Raw genomic sequence first — 20,772 nt, 5'->3', positions numbered from 1 at the left:
ACCTCCAGCCTCATCCAGAGCTGCAGAGATGTATTTTTAGAGCTGAAACTCAAACACTAGATAACGCTTCCTGTAGGGAGAGCGGCTCTGGTTTCAGTTCCCTCAAACCTCCAGTAATTTGCTGAAAAGTGGAGGAGCCACTTAGCAGTTTTAGGGACTTTTATTATGGGTAGTGGAGTTGTTTGTGGGACTGAAACTGTATTTTCTAAGTTATTTAAGTTTCAAAATAAAGTTGTTACAGTATTTGCAACTATTTTAAAGTATAAAAAAATAATTTTTTTATATAATATATATATATATTTTTAAACTATAAAAATATAGAATTTACAACTAAATTAAACTATAAGTTTAATTTAGCTCTTTTTATTCAAAATATCTAGCAGCTCTGTCAACCTTACGTGCAGTTTTATATTGAGCATGGTGCAAAAATACACTTAAAATATAAAAAAAAAAAAAATCACTCCCACATACATTTTTTGTTTACAGCTTTTTGACAGAAACACAAGAATATCTAGTGTGATTTATTTGGCCAGCTTCTATATAGCAACATCTACAATCGCCCTTATCCTATTTTAAAGCTTTAAAGACTTCTATAATGGATAACATAGTTGTTGATAATGTTTATGTATTTTATACGTTATTTTAAAGGTTTATAGAAGAAAATTAAAGCTGTGATTGAGGCTGATGAATCTTCATATAAAATTCCCTAGCTTTTTATGATGCATGTAAAGTTACAATGAATTTTGAGTAACATTCTCTTAAACTGTATTTTTTGTACTATAAGGCGCATTCAAATCAACGTGCGCCTTATGTATAAATTCTACTAGTCAGATTATAAGGGGCAGTAGAGTTTTAGTAAAGTTTCTCCCACACTGAGACTAAAGCAGTGTTAGCATTAGCCGCTAACTGCAGCGCTAGCTATTTCGATGTTCAGAGCTGAGTATATCAGGCTGTAGTCTGCGTGTTTACCTTGTTAAAACAAGCCACATTGGACAAACCGCTAGCTGATCGCCCTGGGTTACCAGAACTCTCAGTGTTACTCAGTGTAGCGCTGTTGGGTGCCATTTCCTAGCGCTAAAAGCTGCTAACTATGGCTAGCCCTGCTGCTAACCATGCTAAAATATTGGAAATCTAAGCTTACTGTAAATAAACAGAAGCTCTTTACTCACCCAAATAAACAGTTTTCAGGAGATAAATCTGTGTAGATTAACATCCAGCGCTTGTTTGACTTTGAAAGAAAATGTTTTTCTAAGAATTACAATTAAACGCCCCTCAGTAAAATACGGTAATCAGCATTGTTGATTGTGTGGACTAATCAATGAATCCCTCCCTAGTAATACTTCTTCTGACCACAGGACTTTAAATTTTAATGTAAAATGTGGTCACATTGACCAGTTGTGTGTGAGTACCAGCCTTTATGTCTTGTGTAACAGCTGGCATTAGGGTTCACCTCTACAGTTGAAGCAGTGCTTGGAATTACAGCTCTCAGGAAATGCAGGATTTCAGCATACAGTCACTCCGGATATTTGGCCGGCGTTTTGATTGATGACTGGCACTTAGAGCCTGCAGGAGCTTTTTGTGAATGAGTAGCAGTCGCTGCGTCCCGCTGCTGCTGCTGCGTCACCTATGGGATTGAAATCGGAGCAGAGTTGAGTCTCAGGGTTTTAGAGAATGGCTGTTGATGATTTTGTTTTTGTTCCTCTTACTTACAGATGTTCTGGAGAGTTCTGAATGGTTCCTGCCAAAGCTGACCGGCGGCTTACAAGACTGTACGGCTTGAGGAATGTCCGAAGCAGTTTTGGAGATTCACCAAGAGGAGAGGATGACGAGGATGGATCCTGCCAGCAGGCCTGGTCTCGGCTGCAGTAGCTAGGATTGTACGGTGGAGAAGTTGCGATCGCGTCTGTTGGAGCATGTTCCCTGAAGTTGGCGTTGGTTTTTGAGAAGAATGCGAAACCTGGAGACACCTCTGGAGTATCTGCTTTAAACTGGATGTTTATTCTTCATAAACCTGCAAGATATCCCAACTCATTGGCTATTAAAGCAACAGTTGGTAACCCCATAATCCTCTGAATTCCACTCCTCCATCCCGCCTCCCCCCATTCCCCTATCACTCGACGTTTTGGTGGCTCTGTGATTTTATGGCAGTGGAGTAATCGTGGAGAGGCCAGGGTATCACAAGCTTATGGATTTTGATAAGAGAGGTGGAGGAGGGGGGAAGGGGGAGGTGGAGGAAGGGAAGAGAATGTCTAAGACTGGAAGCAGGACAGGTCATGGGAGCCGAAGCTCCACCACCAATTCGGGGGTTCTCATGGTCGGCCCCAACTTTCGGGTTGGGAAGAAGATCGGCTGTGGGAATTTTGGCGAGCTTCGGCTCGGCAAGAACCTCTATACCAACGAATATGTGGCCATAAAACTGGTAAGCATCCGAAAGCAAGCTTGTTGATGTGTTTTTGCAGTGGAAATATTTCACTAACAAAACTTCAGCTGTTTCCTTATTCAGGTTATCATGGTTCTGAATTAGGACTGCAACTAAAGATTGTTTTGGTAGTTGATTAATTTGAAATTTTTTTTTGGTTATTCATTTATGTGTAGGTTATTTTCTCAGTTATTTCTGCCATTTAAAAACTAAATAAACAGCTATACATGGGCTTTAAATGCCCAGAAGAGTTTCTCAGTTTCTCACACTTCTACTCAGTGATAAAACTCTTGCATCCAGACTGCAAGTAAAAATAAAAGGAGGACTAGTAAGTTTTTTTTTTTTTTTTTTTTTTTTTGCTTTCTCGATCACGTGACATCATGTTCAGTAGCTCCTCCATTTCCACTTGCTGTTGCATTTACGTGGATCTCCGTGGAAACGCTTGCCCAAAGTGTGATTATGGTGCGCTGCAGTGGACAAATTTCTATTTTATTAAACGGGAGGTGAAGAAACTCAGAGATGTCCATCTGGATGTTACTAAATTTACCCGAGGGCCACAGTGTTCAGCAAACAACCGTAGACAATTCAGCGCGTCTGAGAAAAACATGCACATGGTCATTCTGGATGGAAATAAAATCATGGAGGACCCCCTATAAAAGAGAAAATTACCCGGATAGGGCTTTAGTGACTGTAGAAAAATACACTGTTGTTTATCTAACTACAGTTCTCCTTACAGGCTCCACTGAACTATCTGTCCAGGCAAATAACGTGGGCACAGCATCCTTCTTCAATTTTCACATTCCAACCAGTGTCTTAATGAAACACACTTTTGTAAAGTGTTCTGAAATTACTTTAATGTCTAAGCTAATCTGTAATATCAAATCAGACATAAAATTAGTAGTAACACGACGTTGCTAAATGCTAAATACAATCCAGCTAAGCATGCAAGTGTACACTATGATATGAACTAGCTAGCTAACCTAGATAACCAGGCTACTTTTAAAGAGCTATGGCTTGACTAACGTTACTCTCCACTCAATTTGATGTTTCTTCCTGTCTCTCTGACAAGGGGTGTGCCATATTGTATCAGACGCGATAATATCGCCAAAAAAATGTAATATCGTGTATGATATTATACCATATCACCCGCACCAAATTATCACATCAGGGTACTACTTTTTAACTGTTTTTAGCAAAAGAAAAATTCACACTGTTCTTAATTCCCATTATATATCAACTAGAGACAGATTATATCTGTCCAGTATAATTTATTTTGCTTGAATCCTGGATATATGGAGATATTTGGAGTGCATTATTAGTATCATGACATTCTGAATGATTAACTTCTGTTACAAATTAATGTTACTGATTAATTTCTTGTATTTTTTAAAATCTCAGTTAGGGGTGTGCCATATCATATTGTATGCAACAAGAAAATGTAATATTCATTTTGTTGCAGCAGTGTATACTTGAAATAATTCAGTTTTTCGGTCATATCGCCAAGAGTATCTTTATCGCAAAAATACCATGAAATATTGTGATATTATTTTAGGGCCATATCGCCCACCCCTATCTCTGACAACTTTTATTTGGGTAGATTGGCTGGCTGGGTAATTATATTAATATGGCTAGCCTTAGCTAGCTAGCACAGTAATATATATTTTAAACTGAAATGGTGATCTTTACTGATGTTGTGAATCAATTCATGTGAAGTGTGGGATCTTTGGGGAAATTATGGAAGGTTTGACCTTTTATATTTTTTTTTTTGAAGAAGAAGAAGTGTGCAGGCATTGCTAGTACCCAGTGGTCCAATGTTAAAGCATATATGGATTTCATAAGTTAGGGCCGAGCATATGTAAGGAAGTTTACACATCTTTTAAAAGGTCTGTCATACAAACCTCGCATTGGGGTCGTTTTTGATTGTCATTAAAGCTTTTATTCATTTGAGTAAATTATAAAAAAATGTTTTTTTTTGCAGTTCTCCTTTTGTTTGAGGAGGGTAGTGCAGTGTAATGAACCTGCATTTATTTTCAGATTGTGTTGAAGGTTGGCTTCTCACATCCTGTGCTATTTATTAATTAATTAATTAATTCATTATTAATTTATTTAAAGTGTGAGAGCGTGCATGTGTTTGTTTTTCTGTTCCACCACTCTTCCTCTTGGCCATCCCACAGAGCTGCTGCTGCTGGTGTCACTGATGACTCAACCCATGAGGATCTTGTACTGTACACACACACACACACACACACACACACATAAACCACCACAGCTCAGCAGAGCTACTTTGGGAACTCACCCCAACCAAATGGTGTTTTTGTGTTTGTTTGTGTGTCATGGGGAAGTCCTGTGGTAAAGCTAAATTATATGGACAAAAGTATTGAGACATATGATCATATGCAATTTCTTGAAAGAGTTAATGAGTTGATCTTGCTTTTGTTGGAGTAACTGTCTTTACTGTCCTGAGAAGGCTTTCTGACAAATTCTGGAGCATTGGTGTCAGGATTTGATTGCGTCTGCTGGCCACCAGGCTGTGGATGCATAAAAAAAACCCCTCAGTTATACATTAACATAGCACATAAAGTAAGGAAATTAGTGTTTGTTAGATTTGGTATTTCTTTGTTGTAACAATGCTTTTTGACAGTGATTCCTATACTGTTGGAAAGCCTGTTAATTTCCCTTTTAAACTGAGCTACATTTGTAAGAAACATGCGTTTGTGGGATGAGCAGCAGAGCTGAGTATGTGCTCTGTGAGGTTGCGCCCAGAAAAAAAAGCCAAATCCTCTCTGTCATTTTCAAACCACTTATTATTCTGCCATTGACTCGTTTGGTGTTTAATTTTGATCTTCTTGGGGTGTCGTCTTCTTGTTACGCCCATTTTGCCGCCTGTCTCTGACATTCCCCTGTTATATGGAACTTAATATGGCTTTCATTTTGGAGATACTGGTAACAGGGCTCACTCCAAATAATGCTGCAACTTTTTTTTTTTTTTTTTTTTTTCTCTCCCTCTTTCTTTCAGAACACCAGCTTGAAGTTGCCCTATCACACAAGCTCTATCCAGATCAGTCAAATGTGGCGTAAATGTGATTCTTGGAGCATAGACCTTCTGACCACTGTAGCAGAGCTCATGCTCACAGGTGCTGCCAATCAGGTGCCAATTAGGCAGCACCTGGGGTAGGGTTATATCAGAAGCTTAAAACAGTTGTCAACAGCAGAATAAGCAGAGGCAGCGAAGATTTGGCACATTTTTCATCTGCGCAACCCACATCCTCAGCTCTACTGCTCATCCCACAAATTCATGTTCCTCACAAATACAGGCTTTTCAATGGTATAAGATTTACTGCCAAGAAACATTATTACAAAAAAGACATAATCTCCCAAACACATCTACCAAGGCACACTATCAATGAAAATCTATTTTCTAGTGTATTTATGAATTTTAAGGCACATTTTAAGGCAGGGGTGTCCAAACTTTTTTGTTGGGGGCCAGAAGGAGAAATATATTAGAAGTCACGGGCCACACTCTGTAATGAAACAACTTATGAAATATACCACTTTAAATAATAGATTTTCCTGATTACTTTCATTTACACACCATTTTACTTGACTAACTATCTTCATCTTTGACAGTGTTGTGTAAACTAAGATTTTTCAAATTGATGTTTAATTTCATGATGTCTCTTAATATAAAACTCCTTAATTACGGCAACTTTTAGACTCGTTTTTCTGCGCTAGAAATGCGCGCACTCCGCTTTTAGACTCTTTGGCCCGTTTTTCTGCACTAGAAATGCGCACTCTCTCCGCTTTTAGACTCTTTGGCCCGTTTTTCTGCACTAGAAATGCGCACTCTCTCCACTTTTAGACTCTTTGGCCCGTTTCTGACACCTAGCGTTCAAACTTTGAATCTCACATTATAAAAACCTGCTTAACAGCGGGCCAACTTTCATTCTATTTCTAAAATACCTCGCAGTCCGCTCCAAAAAAGTAAACGGGCCGTAGTTTGGACACCCCTGTTTTAAGGGCATTTTCACATTAGCACTATTTGGTCTGCTTAAGACAAACTCTGCTCCATTTGTAGCTATAGCAGGTACATGAGCAGGTATATGAGCAGGTGTGAAAACAGCAATCTCACTCTGGTACGGATCAAAAGAACCGGACTAAGACTGTGGTTCATTGGTGCACATTTTGGTGCATTTCAGTATATGCCTGTGTGAAACCAAACCAAGCAGAGAGAAAACGCTCCAAGTAAATGACCTCATTAACTGATTTGGACCAGAGGAAAAAAACTACAGGTGTAAAAACACCCTTAAAGACACTTTATAAAACTAAAAATTCAGCAGGTCTTGCTGCTGGGTTGTGGTGTGGGGGTAGTTAAGTAAGTAAAGTAAAGCTAAGCTAAGTAAATAGAACATAAATACATAATACAGTAATAAATAAAGACTTTGTTTTAAAGTCACACGCACTGGATGTTAATCTACACAGATTTCTTTCCTGAAAACATTTTATTTTGGTGAGTAAAGCGCTTCTGTTAGCGGCTTACTTCTCCAGCAGTGCTAACCGGGGTTAGGAGCAGGCTACAGGCTGATAATACTCCCCTCTGAGCAAGGAAATAGCGAGCGTGGTTAGCGGGTAATGCTAATGCTACTCTTGCAGTGCTAGCCGGGGTTAGGAGCAGGCTACAGGCTGATAATACTCCCCTCTGAGCAAGGAAATAGCGAGCGTGGTTAGCGGGGAATGCTACTGCTTCTCCAGCAGTGCTAGTCGGGGTTAGGAGCAGGCTGCAGTCAGATATACTCACCTCTGAATGGGGAAATAGTGGTTAGCAGCTAAACTGAAACTTCTAAATAACACTATTTTTTGGCGTGAGTGACCCTGAGTGTTCAGGTAAGCCAGGGTGCTATCAGCTAGCGGTTAATCCCACGTAACTTGTTTTAACATGGTGACTACATGCAGACTACAGTGCTAATGCTAATGATGCTCCAGCCTCAGTGCTTGAGGAACTTTACTGAAAGTCCAGTATAACCCTGTATTTCAGCTGAGTGGCTTTACTGCTCCTTAATACCCGACTGGTAGAATTTATACATGAGGTGCACCAGATTAGAAGATGCACTGACGATTTTTGAGTAAATTAGAGGATTTTAAGTAAAGTTAAAGATTGAAGAAAAATATGGTAGAAATATTCTTTCACACACACACACACACACTTAGCTTGTCTAATCCCTGTAGTAGAGAAGAACTGCCAATAGAGTAGGACATTCTGGAGCAGATAAATGCACATGAACTGATTGGCACCATCCTTTAAGTGTGGCTTGGTTGAAGGAGCTTAACATCCTTAGTATCCTAATATTTAAGTGTTTACTTGTGAACCGTATCCGAAAGGCATGATCCTTCATCATCATCACAACAACCGTGAACAGTAAAAATATACATTAGTACAACAATAAAAGAAGATATTACAACAAGAGACAGGAAATTGCATGAACCTGCACTGTTTGTTCTTCTGAGGTGCAAAACACGGAAAGGGTAATACAGTGTGGAGGGAGCATTTGCTTGTTGATGGAGCAATATTAGCATTAGCCACAAACTGCAGCGCTAGCTCTTTTGCCATTCAGAGGTGAGTATATCGGACTGTAGCCTGCGTAGTTACCATGTTAAAACAAGCTTTGTGGGATGAACCGCTAGCTGATAGCATTCTGGCTTAGTGGAACACTCAGGGTTCCTCAGTGTAGCGCTATCGAGCGGCATTTACTAGCGCTAAGTGCTGCTAACATTGTCTAGCGCTGCTGCTAACTGCGGCTAGCTCTGCTGCTAACCGTGCTCAAATATTGGAAATCTAAGCTTACTGTAAATAAACAAAAGCGCTTTACTCACCCAAATAAACAGTTTACTGGAGAGAAATCTGTGTAGATTAACATCCATCCATTTTTTTTTCTTTTTAATAGAAATGACAGTTTTGTTTACTCATAAAGTGAGGTAAAAGATGCCTATAGGGGGGCTAATGAAAAAAGTCCAGAGATGAATTTGACTAAACTTAATTAAATCCTCACAGCAGTTCCCCTGAAATCTAGTAGAAAGTCTTCTCAGGACAGTAGACAGAGCTACTCCCAACAAAAGCGGGATAAAGTCTTTTTAATACTCTTCATTTCAGAAGAATCACTGAATGAGCATCTGTCCTGATACTTTTGTCCATTCAGTGTGTCTGGACATTGCTAGATGGAGAATCTGGTATAACTAAATCTGGAAATCTGTGATTTTGATTGTGTGATCTGTGATTTTTTTTTTAATTTTACTTGTTTTGTTTAAAAAAAAAAGTGATTTTATTCTGATCTCGTCCACAACAGGAGCCGATCAAATCCAGGGCACCTCAGCTCCACCTCGAGTACAGGTTCTACAAGCAGTTGGGGAATTCAGGTGAGATATGACTGTGCAAAAATTGTTTAGCTGATGCTGTTAACTTTTTTTGTTCTCCTTAAATCTAGGGCTGCTTTAAATATTTGGAAATCAGAATTAATTTAGCCAAAAAATGTCAAAAAAAGTAGAAACGAATTAGAAAAAACAATAAGAATCAATAGCAAGTAATTACTTTTAGGTTTGAATTTTAGGTTTAGCTTATTACAGTGTTTAATCTAGAATTTTTAAACAGCTGACAACAGGTGACAAAAGCTAAAAACAGAAAAAAGGGCTTCCTACACCCACAGGGCTGTGTGTATATCTTTATATTCAGCGTATATATCTATCCAGTTTGAAGCTGCTTTAACACAGGACACTGAAAATTAAAAAAAGAGTTTTTAATTGGACAACCAGTGCAGATGTGAGCAGTGAACGCAGCACATACCACACATGTAAACAGCATGGAGCAGCAAAGACAGCATTTCCTCACTGCAGTATATTATCTGGATGATATATGAGATTAAACTTTTCCTTATCAGCAGCTATCTCAATTAAAAAGGAAATTTGATATCCTTTTCTTGGCGTAATAAATTGTGTTAAATAATAACACGTTACTAACTGGGTTGTGACTGTATTTGGTTTAGCCAATTGTTTTTTAAAACTGGCAGTATTTGGAGACAATACTAACACTGATATTAATTTAATCAACCAGAAATTGTGACACATAAATGCACACGTGTTCCTGATGTGTTTAACACATAATAAACGTGTTGTTCATGTCATATTCAGTGAAATAAAAAAGCAGAATGGCAGTGATGGCAGTCTGGCAGACCTATTACTGATTAAATGACTTGTTGGGTGCTTTTGGATTAGTCTGTGTATACAAGATTATAGTAAAATAAATGATACTGGGCAGATATAATCTGTATCTATTAGATATGTCATTGTGAATGAGACCAGTGTGGATTTTTATTTATTTATTTATTTTGTATCAAAAATACATTGCACGCCCTGCCCTATATTAAGGTTGTCACAATTCTGCTCTTCGGAAAAGTGTCACTTAAATATATAAAATAAACCCTCAGCTCCTCGAATCTATACTCTCTACACTCTGTACTAGAACATCCTGCACCTTCCGGCCAATCAGATTCCAGATAAGGAGCGCTCACGTGTCTTTCTCCTATATAAAATCAGTTGCAGCATCTTGAAAGCTGAATGTTGTCCATGCTTCAGTCCATGTTTATACTGTAGATAACAGTGAGTTGTATGTGGTATCAGAAACCTAGATCTCTTCTAGACTGAATAAGAAGTGTGTGTGTGTGTGTGCGTGTGTGTGTGTGTGTGATGTCTTAGTCATACAGTGAGCACTATGCTTGATATCTTGTATCTTATTTTTTTTACTTCAGTTTTTGTTTTTCTCCATACTGTTGTTCTTTATTCTATTAGAATTTTATGATGAATGATCCAAAACAAATGCTTCTTAATAACTTTGATAATAATCTTTTACATTAACTTCTACTGAAAGTGAACACGTTTTTTTTTTCTTCTTCTCCTGTAGTTGAAGTTGTAGTTTAGTGTGTAGTTTTTGTGTGGTAAATATGGATAGGAAAGCACCATAGTGCCTGCAGGTTGATTTGTGAAATCATAGCAGCTGTGGAATATGATTGCATGTAATCGTGGTCAGGTGATTGTGTCATAATGACAATAGGCCTAGTAAAGGGCTTTACTCAGTAATCCTCAGAGGTTTTTGATGTTCAGGGCAGAAAAAGAGATTATTGTGAATATATTCTAATTTTGACATGTATATAGTACATTTACATTTACAGTGTACTTGTCAGCTCAGAATGCAGTATATTCTTGTGGACTGTATATATCTAAGTATTTATGTGTATTAGAGATGCATTGAAAGAAAACTTTTGAACCAAAACTACTGGGAAGAAAATAGAAGCCAATGTTTTCAGATGTACTACTTTTTGGATGACTGTACCACCAGGTCACTTTCTTTAAAACATTTTAATGTTAGCATAATTTAAATGCAACAAAACTTAAAGGCTATTATTTAAAAAAAAAACATTATCAGTAAATAATCTCTAAATAACACATCTAAAATAGTAAAACAATAAAATATGTAATAAATACTTTTATTTGACAAAAAAATCAGTCTAAAACTAATAATAACCAAAAGACTAAAGTGTGACTAAAGACTAAAACTAGTACCCGTATCTAATAATTAGCTTATAGCTAATGCTATATTGTGTTTGACAAGAATTCTGACAAGAAATTTGACTAGAATTCTGTCTAAAACTTGACTAAATTTTGTTTATCGTCGTCTAAAACTAATAACCAAAAGACTAAAGTGTGACTAAAACTTTTATACATTTTAGACAAAAGACTAAGACTAAAACTAGTACCTGTATCTAATAATTAGCTTATAGCTAATGCTATATTGTGTTTGACTGGAATTCTGACTAGGAATTTGACAAAAATTCTGTCTAAAACCTGACTAAATTTTGTTTATCGTCGTCTAAAACTAATAATAACCAAAAGACTAAAGTATGACTAAAACTTTTACACATTTTAGACAAAAGACTAAGACTAAAACGAGTACTCGTATCTAAAAATTAGCTTATAGCTAATGCTATGTTGTGTTGTGGAGAGCTATGGGTATACCTTGGGTTCTATAATCTATGTTTATTTGTTTAAAAAATATCAATTTAAAAGTGTTTTTAAATTGCTTTAGGCTACTATTTTGTTAAATGATATGCAAAAAAATAGCAAAATGAATAAAAATTAGTTTTGGCAGGAAGTTTCATTTTGATGCAATTTTATTAAAATGTTTAATAATTTAGATATTTATGTAGGCAGGATTATTTATATTTTTTATTTATATAATTTTGTCTTGTTATGAACACATTGCCATGACTATGTTGAAACTGTATATTATGTAGCTGTAATATGTGTTTATGTGCATGTTTGGAGCTTTGCCTCTTGGTTCAGTTGTTTATTCTCCTTATCTCTGTGTGTTCTCAGAGGGCGTTCCTCAGGTGTACTATTTTGGTCCGTGTGGGAAATATAACGCCATGGTTCTGGAGCTGCTGGGGCCCAGTTTGGAGGACCTGTTTGATCTGTGTGACCGAACCTTCTCCCTCAAGACTGTCCTCATGATCGCCATCCAGCTGGTGAGACTGCACTGTCACTGCTGGGGAAGGATAAGGCCAGCGTTAGAGAAGGGAGAATATAGCCGAAAATAATTTCTTACAAACTTACCAAAACTTTATTTATAACAATATAAATTATACCACAGTTAGTTCCGACCCTGCAATGTGATTGGTTGAGAGGTGTTCTATGAGTGCAATTATCAGCCGGTAATGCACTGTAACCGAAGCTCTCCATGTATTACTCCGCCACATACAGATAACCTAGCAACGATGCAGCGCTTACAAACCAAACTACAAACAAAGCAGCAATGGAACAATTTTAACTGGCGGAGTGTTTGTAACCAAACAGGTTGTATTTTCTCGTCCTTTTTAACTCGAAATCTTTCAATAAATAGTGATAATAGAACTTTGGTATAATCGCAGTAATTATTGCTTAAATAATGTAATGTAGCAAAACGTCTAACACAGTAATAAAGTGCAGGATATTCAGTGTAGGGGTGTATGAAAATATTGCAATACATATTATTGATATTTAATTATTAGTTTGCCTGTTATGTTTAGTGTTTAGTGTCAGTCAGTAGTTAATTTAGTGTTGTTTAAACTCTGCCAACTAAATACTGTGGTGTTTTAATTTTTCGTTGGATCCCACTGTTCTGATTGGATAAGAAGTAAACTTCTTAAAAAGTCATATTTTATAAATAGGCTAGTGTGTTTTTATACTATGGGAGTTTTCTTAAAATTTGATTTCTATTATTGCAATTTATCGCCTTGCTTACAGTATTTCAATATATAACAATATATTGAATCGTAAGCTCTGTATTGGGTGGTGTGATGCGTATCATATTGCCATGTTCTTTTCAATATACAGCTCTATTTCATTGCGTGCATATAAACTGCAAACCCAAAAAATACCCTTTAAAACAGGGGTGTCCAGACTACGGTCCGCGGGCCATTTGCGGCCAGTTTCCTTTTTTGGAGCGGCCCGCAAGTTATTTTAGAAATAGAATGAAAGTTGGCCCGCTGTTAAGCAGGTTTTTATAAGAGGGTGCGCATTTCTAGCTCCGAAAAATGGGGCAAAAGAGTCTAAAAGCGGAGAGAGTGTGCATTTCTAGCTCCGAAAAACGGGGCAAAATAGTCTAAAAGCGGAGAGAGTGCGCATTTCTAGCGCAGAAAAACGGGCCAAAGAGTCTAAAAGCGGAGAGAGTGCGCATTTCTAGTGCAGAAAAACGGGCCAAAGAGTCTAAAAGTTGCCGTAATTAAGGAGTTTAATGTTAAGAGACATCATGAAATTAAACATCAATTTGAAAAATCTTAGTTTACACAACACTGTCAAAGATAAAGATAGTAAGCCAAGTAAAATGGTGTGTAAATTAAATAATCAGGAAAAAAAAGTATTATTTAAAGTGGTATATTTCATTATTTGTTTTTTTACAGAGTGTGGCCCGTGACCTCAAATATATTTCTCCTTCTGGCCCCAAACAAAAAAAGTTTGGACACCCCTGCTTTAAAGCTTCACAGTAAATTTAGTAGGCTGTTCCCTGTGTTGGTTGTGAAATGTTAGCGTGTCACTTTATCAGGTTTAAGAAACTGACAGTTCTGATGGCTAATGACATTACCAAATATAAAAGCATGTGATCACAAAGTTAAGAGACAAATAAGATTGTCCTTTATCCAGTGTGATTGAGTAGATCAGACTGAAGTTTAAGAACTCCAGCAGCACTGCTGTGTCTGATCCACTCACACCTGCAGAACATACACTAACATATCATACACCACCATAATCAGTGGCACTGTAGCGCTGAAATTAAATGACCTGCCACCCAAAAAATAAAAGCTGCTCAAAAGCATTACCTTTTTTTAAATCACCATTAAAAAAATCACAAAAAGGAGGTAATGAAGGGATAGATAAAATCTAGAGAGATTGGCTGTCTCCAGCCATCGTGCCATTAGTCAGTTATACAACAGTATGGATGTGAATCAGATTGTGGGCTGTATTGTTACACCCACATGTGAATGTAACAATACAGCCCATAATTTGATTCCTATCCATGTTGTTGTATAATCATCTAATGAGACCAGAGCTGGGAGGACTGTGGAGCATGCTGGGACTGTGTTGGAGTGAGATGTTTATTGGTGCTGGTTGTTTGGACATATTTGTTGCTAAAACTGTGCAACTGCGTTAGAGAGCTTAAATAATACAGGGACTGTTCTTCACACTGCACATTGCTAATGGTAGCATTGCTAATAGCTTTTTGTGCATTATTGAATCCTCAGATTTATTTTATTTATTTTAATAAATAAGGATTAATCTACAGTTACAGTAGATACAGGAATCACAGTGTGATCTGAACTAGTGCTGGGCTATATACCAGTTCATCTGGTATATCGTAGTGGAAACCTACATTTATCACATTCTGCCATACCACTAGAGGCACTGCAGAGCCTTGCATAGAGCAGCACTGCTAAAGAAGCATACTGGCACGGCTTTCTAGCCAGTTAGCATAACAAGCTAACACTGGAGTAATGGTAGCTCAGCTCTGTGGAGTCAAATGCTCGTCTCCTACCTGGAGATAAATAAGAGCAGCAACTTTATCTGAGGAGCTTCTGCTGCTGTTCCTCACTGTATGAGTGTTTTTATCCGAGTAAAATAGAAAAATAAAATCAAACAGCAATTATTCATTCAGAAAGAGATGAATAGAATTGTGCTGTCTATCAAAAGTTCCTCTAGTCCCCTAGACAAGCCAAGAAATGGTCCTGGGTACAGAGTCATTTATTCAGCACAAAAATACTGGATATGAGGTGGAAAAAATCTTTAAGCCCTTTAAAATATATTAATACTGTAGCTTAAGGAATCCCTTTTTATGCACACTGAATATATTTTGAAAATAAGTCGTTTTTGGAAAAATAAATATATTTTTACTTTTATTTGTCAAGTACCCTTATTAGAGATCTTAACGCTGTTAGAGATCAGCTGATTCACTCTCCTGAAAATAATTAATCACTACATTTATGATCTGTAATATAAATGTGCTGTTCTAAGTAGATGCTGATGATCTTTGTTTTATCACAGATCACACGGATGGAATACGTACACACCAGGAGTTTGATCTACAGGGACGTCAAGCCTGAGAACTTCCTGGTGGGCAGGCCCGGCAGCAAGCGGCAGCACACCATCCACATCATTGACTTTGGGCTGGCCAAAGAGTACATCGACCCCGAGACCAAAAAACACATCCCCTACCGGGAACACAAGAGCCTGACTGGAACTGCACGCTACATGAGCATCAACACACACCTGGGCAAAGGTACCACTGCACTCCCACCTACTGCTATTTATAATCAGGTTCTGTAACTGACCTGTCTTGAAGTAGTGGTGGGCAATTGGGCTCTATAGCAAAATCAGAATATTTAAGGCAATATTTTCTTGCCGATATTACACTGAAAAGTTTATAATTCACTTTAAGAATATGCTACTGCAACAAGTTTATTTATTATTGATATGTTACCATTTAGTAGAAACAAAAAAATCTATAAAATCTTGTCTGTTTTCTAAACTGTAACAGTAACTATACGAATTTAATGAATAATAATAATAATAATTATAATAATAATAATAGTAGTAGAAGTAGTGCAGTGGATAACACCACCCCCCCTGCCAGTGAGCTACCATGTGGGAGACTAGGGTTCAGTTTCAGGTCTGGGTGACTTGGGTTACACCTAATAAGAGTCCTTGGAGCCTTGGAGCAGATTTGTAACACTACATTGACCCACCTCTGTAACTGAAATAACCTTGTAAGCCACTCTGGATGAGCGCATTTAACTATACCGCGGAGCTAAGCTACTGTCGCGCGGAGCTTTTTATCTGTAACACGGAGCTCAGCTACTATCAAGCGGAGCTTTTTAACTGTCTCGCGGAGCTCAGCTACTGTCGCCCGGAGCTTTTTAACTGTAACACGGAGCTCAGCTACTATCAAGCGGAGCTTTTTAACTGTCTCGCGGAGCTCAGCTACTGTCGCCCGGAGCTTTTTAACTGTACCGCGAAGCTCACCTACTGTCGCGCAGAGCTTTTTAACTGTACCGCGGAGCTCAGCTACTTTCGCACGGAGCTTTTTAACTGTCTCGCGGAGCTCAGCTACTGTCGCCCGGAGCTTTTTAACTGTCTCGCGGAGCTCAGCTACTGTCGCCCGGAGCTTTTTAACTGTCTCGCGGAGCTCAGCTACTGTACCGCGTAGCTTTGTAACTGTACCGTGGAGCTCAGCTACTATCAAGCGGAGCTTTTTAACTGTACCGTGGAGCTCAGCTACTGTACCGCGGAGCTTTTTAACTGTACTGTGGAGCTCAGCTACTATCAAGCGGAGCTTTTTAACTGTACCGTGGAGCTCAGCTACTATCAAGCGGAGCCTTTTAACTGTACCGTGGAGCTCAGCTACTGTACCGCGGAGCTTTTTAACTGTACTGTGGAGCTCAGCTACTATCAAGCGGAGCTTTTTAACTGTACCGTGGAGCTCAGCTACTATCAAGCGGAGCTTTTTAACTGTACCGTGGAGCTCAGCTACTATCAAGCGGAGCTTTTTAACTGTACTGTGGAGCTCAGCTACTATCAAGCGGAGCTTTTTAACTGTACCGTGGAGCTCAGCTACTGTACCGCGGAGCTTTTTAACTGTACCGTGGAGCTCAGCTACTATCAAGCGGATATTTTTAACTGTACTGTGGAGCTCAGCTACTATCAAGCGGAGCTTTGTAACTGTACCGTGGTGCTCAGCTACTATCAAGCAGAGCTTTTTAACTGTACCGTGGAGCTCAGCTACTATCAAGCGGAGCTTTTTAACTGTACTGTGGAGCTCAGCTACTATCAAGCTGAGCTTTTTAACTGTACTGTGGAGCTCAGCTACTATCAAGCGGAGCTTTGTAACTGTACCGTGGAGCTCAGCTACTATCAAGCGGAGCTTTTTAACTGTACCGTGGAGCTCAGCTACTATCAAGCGGAGCTTTTTAAGTGTACCGTGGAGCTCAGCTACTATCAAGCAGAGCTTTGTAACTGTACCGTGGAGCTCAGCTACTATCAAGCGGAGCTTTTTAACTGTACCGTGGAGCTCAGCTACTATCAAGCGGAGCTTTTTAACTGTACTGTGGAGCTCAGCTACTATCAAGCAGAGCTTTTTAACTGTACCGTAGAGCTCAGCTACTATCAAGCGGAGCTTTTTAACTGTACCGTGGAGCTCAGCTACTGTCACGCGGAGCTCAGCTACTGTACCGCGGAGCTTTTTAACTGTACTGTGGAGCTCAGCTACTATCAAGCGGAGCTTTTTAACTGTACCGTGGAGCTCAGCTACTATCAAGCGGAGCTTTTTAACTGTACCGCGGAGCTCAGCTACTGTCACATGGAGCTCAGCTACTGTACCGCAGAGCTTTTTAACTGTACCGCAGAGCTCAGCTACTGTCGCCCGGAGCTTTTTAACTGTACCGCGGAGCTTAGCTACTGGTTTAGCTTCTGTTGCGTGGAGCTTTTTAACTGTACCGCGGAGCTCAGCTACTGTCGCACAGAGCTTTTTAACTGTACCGCGGAGTTTAGCTACTGTTGCGCGGAGCTTTTTAACTGTACCGCGGAGCTCAGATACTGTCACATGGAGCTTTTTAACTGTACCGTGGAGCTCAGATACTGTATCGCGGAGCCTTTTAACTGTATTGCGGAGCTTTTTAACTGTCTCGCGGAGTTCATCTACTGTCCTGCGGAGCTCTTTAACAGTTAAAGAGTTCCGCAGGACAGTAGCTAAACTCCGTGTTACAGTTAAAGTGCTCCGCAGGACAGTAGATGAACTCCGCAAAACAGTTAAAAACCTCCGCGGGACAGTAGCTGAGCTCCGCGAGACAGTTAAAAAGCTCTGCATTTTTGTATTTGTGTGGTAGATTTTTAACTACATTATTGATGTTACATTGTTACTATTATTGTATAAAAAATCTAAGTTACTGTTACAAAGGACATGCACATTTATAGAATATTTGAATTCTGATGTTTGAAACTGTTATATTGTGTAATAATTGCAAAAATCCCCTTAAATCGATACTGTTGTAGGGTCACATCACCCAGCCCTAACTTGAAATGGCTGTTGTTTTTACAAGAGTGTATACTTAACATGAATTCAGAAATGTCCTATCCTTTGTCTATCTCAGCACTCTTATTAACATGTTTAAAATTTCTGTTTTTTACGCAAGAGCTGCACAGATTTTTTTAATGCTTTAAGTCATTATTTACATTGCTAAAATTCTCTTCCATTTCACAAATCACAAGCTGCCTAATTCTCTATGGTTTGATATAAGCCTTCAGCATTCAGCCTACGTATCTCCCCTGAAGTCCATTTTTATACATTTCTTTTCCTTCTTCTCTTACAGAGCAGAGCAGGCGAGATGACTTGGAGGCTTTGGGTCATATGTTCATGTATTTCCTGCGGGGCAGCCTGCCCTGGCAAGGCCTGAAGGTACGGTATAGAAAAGATAAAAGTTAAGCTGGACTCTAAATGCTGAAAATAGCTCACTGTTAGTCATGATCATAGATTTAACTCTAGATTAAGATTTGTTTAAAAAATATATCATTCCATACAAAACTCAATTATTCCAGAGAACACGTTTCCACTTCTCTTCAGCTCAGTTCTAGAGGGCTCTTCTAGTGAATTGAAATTAAAAAAATTACTTCATTTCAGTAATTCAGTTCAAAATGTGAAACTCATATATAATATAGATGTAATAAATACAGAGTGATCTATTTTAAGCATTTATTTCGTTTATTATTGATGATAATGGCTTACAGCTAATGTACTTTCTGCAGTGTGGGCAGTGTGCCAAGTCCTGCTGGAAAATGAAATCCGCATCTCCATAAAAGTTGTCAGTAGCAGAGGGAAGCATGAAGTGCTGTAAGATTTTCTGGGAAAACAAAACTGCACTGACTTTAGACTTGATAATAAAACACAGTGGATCAACACCAGCAGATGATCAGCATGTCTCTCCAAACCATCACTGATTGGTGGAAACTTCACACTAGACCTCGAGCAGCTTGTACTGTGTGTCTCTCCACTCTTCCTCCAGACTCTGCTCCCTTGATTTACAAATGAAATGTAGAATTTACTGATGATCAGTGATGGTTTGGAGAGAGATGTCATCTGCTGGTGTTGATCCACTGTGTTTTATTATCAAGTCTAAAGTCAGTGCAGTTTTGTTTGCCCAGAAAATCTTACAGCACTTCATGCTTCCCTCTGCTGCTGACAACTTTTATGGAGATGTGGATTTCATTTTCCAGCAGGACTTGGCACACTGCCCACACTGCCAAAAGTACCGAATGGTCTTATATAATATTCTAATTTTCTGAGACACTGATTGTTGGGATTTCATTGGCTGTAAGCTATATAAAATAGATCACTCTGTATAATATGAGTTTCACATTTTGAGCTGAATTACTGAAATAAAGTATCTCTTGGTATATGATATTCTATTTTTTTTGCTGCTCCAGAGAGTCTTATTCTATTGGCAGTACCACGCTTACACCTCTTTATTAGCAATGGATGCAACTTAAGGTAGCGGATTGCATTTGCATTTAGTCCATGTCTGATGCACTATGTGTGAAATATTACGGTAGTCTCTGCTGTTTTACTGTTTTGTTTCCTGGGTTTGTGCTGAATTGACGCACAGCACTCTGGGATTTAATTTTAAAACGAGTGCAGTACCTGATCTGCGCTTCAGTGTGTCTGGGGAAACCCTGAAGGTGAGCGTAGAACATGAAGTTTTCTGAGATCTTCCGCTGATAAGATGAAAGCGCCTGCTATCTCCACCTTCTCTCAGCAGTGTTTTCTTCAGTTTGTGGCTTTGAGATTCCTCTTATCTCTCTCGGCTAATGTCACAGTGATGCCGCACCTCTATCTAGCGATGCAGACGCTGCAGACTAACCACCGGCTGCACTCTGAGGAGAGACTGACCTATTTACAAGAAGTGAAAAGAGCTGAAAATGAGTGTTCTCCATTTTTCACTTCTTTTAAACCCTCAGCATCTGTTTCACTGAGTGCGTTTACATGCACTGAAAAATCTGCTGTTCATGTAGTCATGTAAACTAGAGCTGGGTGATATGATGATATATCACCATATCTAAAGACTGGTGGTGTCACTAATTTAGCAAAAAAAATTGTTTTCATCAATTTTTTTTCTTCTGTGAGTTTGTTGGCTGGTCATTTATTACAATAAAGGCCTAATGATTCTCTCTCTTGTTTCTGACTCTGTTTCTGTCTTGCTTTTCCTCTAGGCTGACACACTGAAAGAGCGCTATCAGAAAATAGGAGACACAAAAAGAGCGACTCCCATTGAAGTGCTGTGTGAAAGCTTCCCAGGTATGGTTTTTTAATCAAGATTATTATATCTAACTGACTCCTGCTAACTTCCTATATTTTTTTAGCTTGTTGTAATTTTTATTGTGCATTTCTCTTGTTTTACAGTTCTCCTGAGGTCTGTATATAGTACTGTATTTTTCGCCTTATAAGGCGCACTTAAAATTGGGAAAAATATAGTTTTCCCAAAAATCGCCAGTTCATCTTATAATCCGGTGCTCCTTATGTATAAATTTTACCAGTCAGGTATTAAGGAGCAGGAAAACCAATATGCTAAAGTACAGCGTTATACAGTAGTTTCAGTTTAGTTCTCTGGCCAGCACTGCTGGAGCAGCATTAGCATTAGCTGCTAAGCACTAGCTCTTCAGAGGCAAGAGTTTATTGGACTGTAGTCGGAGCGTGTTTACCATGTTAAAACAAGCTACGTGGGACCAACCATTAG

General features: G+C 38.7%; 1 protein-coding gene across 4 annotated transcripts in view; it reads left to right on the top strand.

The window, feature by feature from the left end:
* The window catches only part of csnk1g2a (casein kinase 1, gamma 2a), a 43,729-nt gene that overhangs the window by 8,024 nt on the left and 14,933 nt on the right, over nt 1-20,772 (top strand). For all 4 annotated transcript variants that reach the window (XM_049466848.1, XM_049466847.1, XM_049466850.1 and 1 more), the window contains exons 2-7: nt 1,713-2,419; nt 8,758-8,827; nt 11,837-11,985; nt 15,035-15,269; nt 18,355-18,440; nt 20,249-20,333. In XM_049466848.1, the coding sequence (XP_049322805.1) occupies nt 2,186-2,419; nt 8,758-8,827; nt 11,837-11,985; nt 15,035-15,269; nt 18,355-18,440; nt 20,249-20,333 (859 nt within the window). In that variant the 5' untranslated portion in view covers nt 1,713-2,185. The remainder of the gene's footprint in view (nt 1-1,712; nt 2,420-8,757; nt 8,828-11,836; nt 11,986-15,034; nt 15,270-18,354; nt 18,441-20,248; nt 20,334-20,772) is intronic.

This window comes from Astyanax mexicanus, chromosome 18, assembly GCF_023375975.1.
Source record: "Astyanax mexicanus isolate ESR-SI-001 chromosome 18, AstMex3_surface, whole genome shotgun sequence".
NCBI classification, from domain to species: domain Eukaryota; kingdom Metazoa; phylum Chordata; class Actinopteri; order Characiformes; family Acestrorhamphidae; genus Astyanax; species Astyanax mexicanus.
The sequence above is the reverse complement of the archived record's forward strand: the minus strand, read 5'-3'. Positions and strand labels throughout refer to the sequence as shown.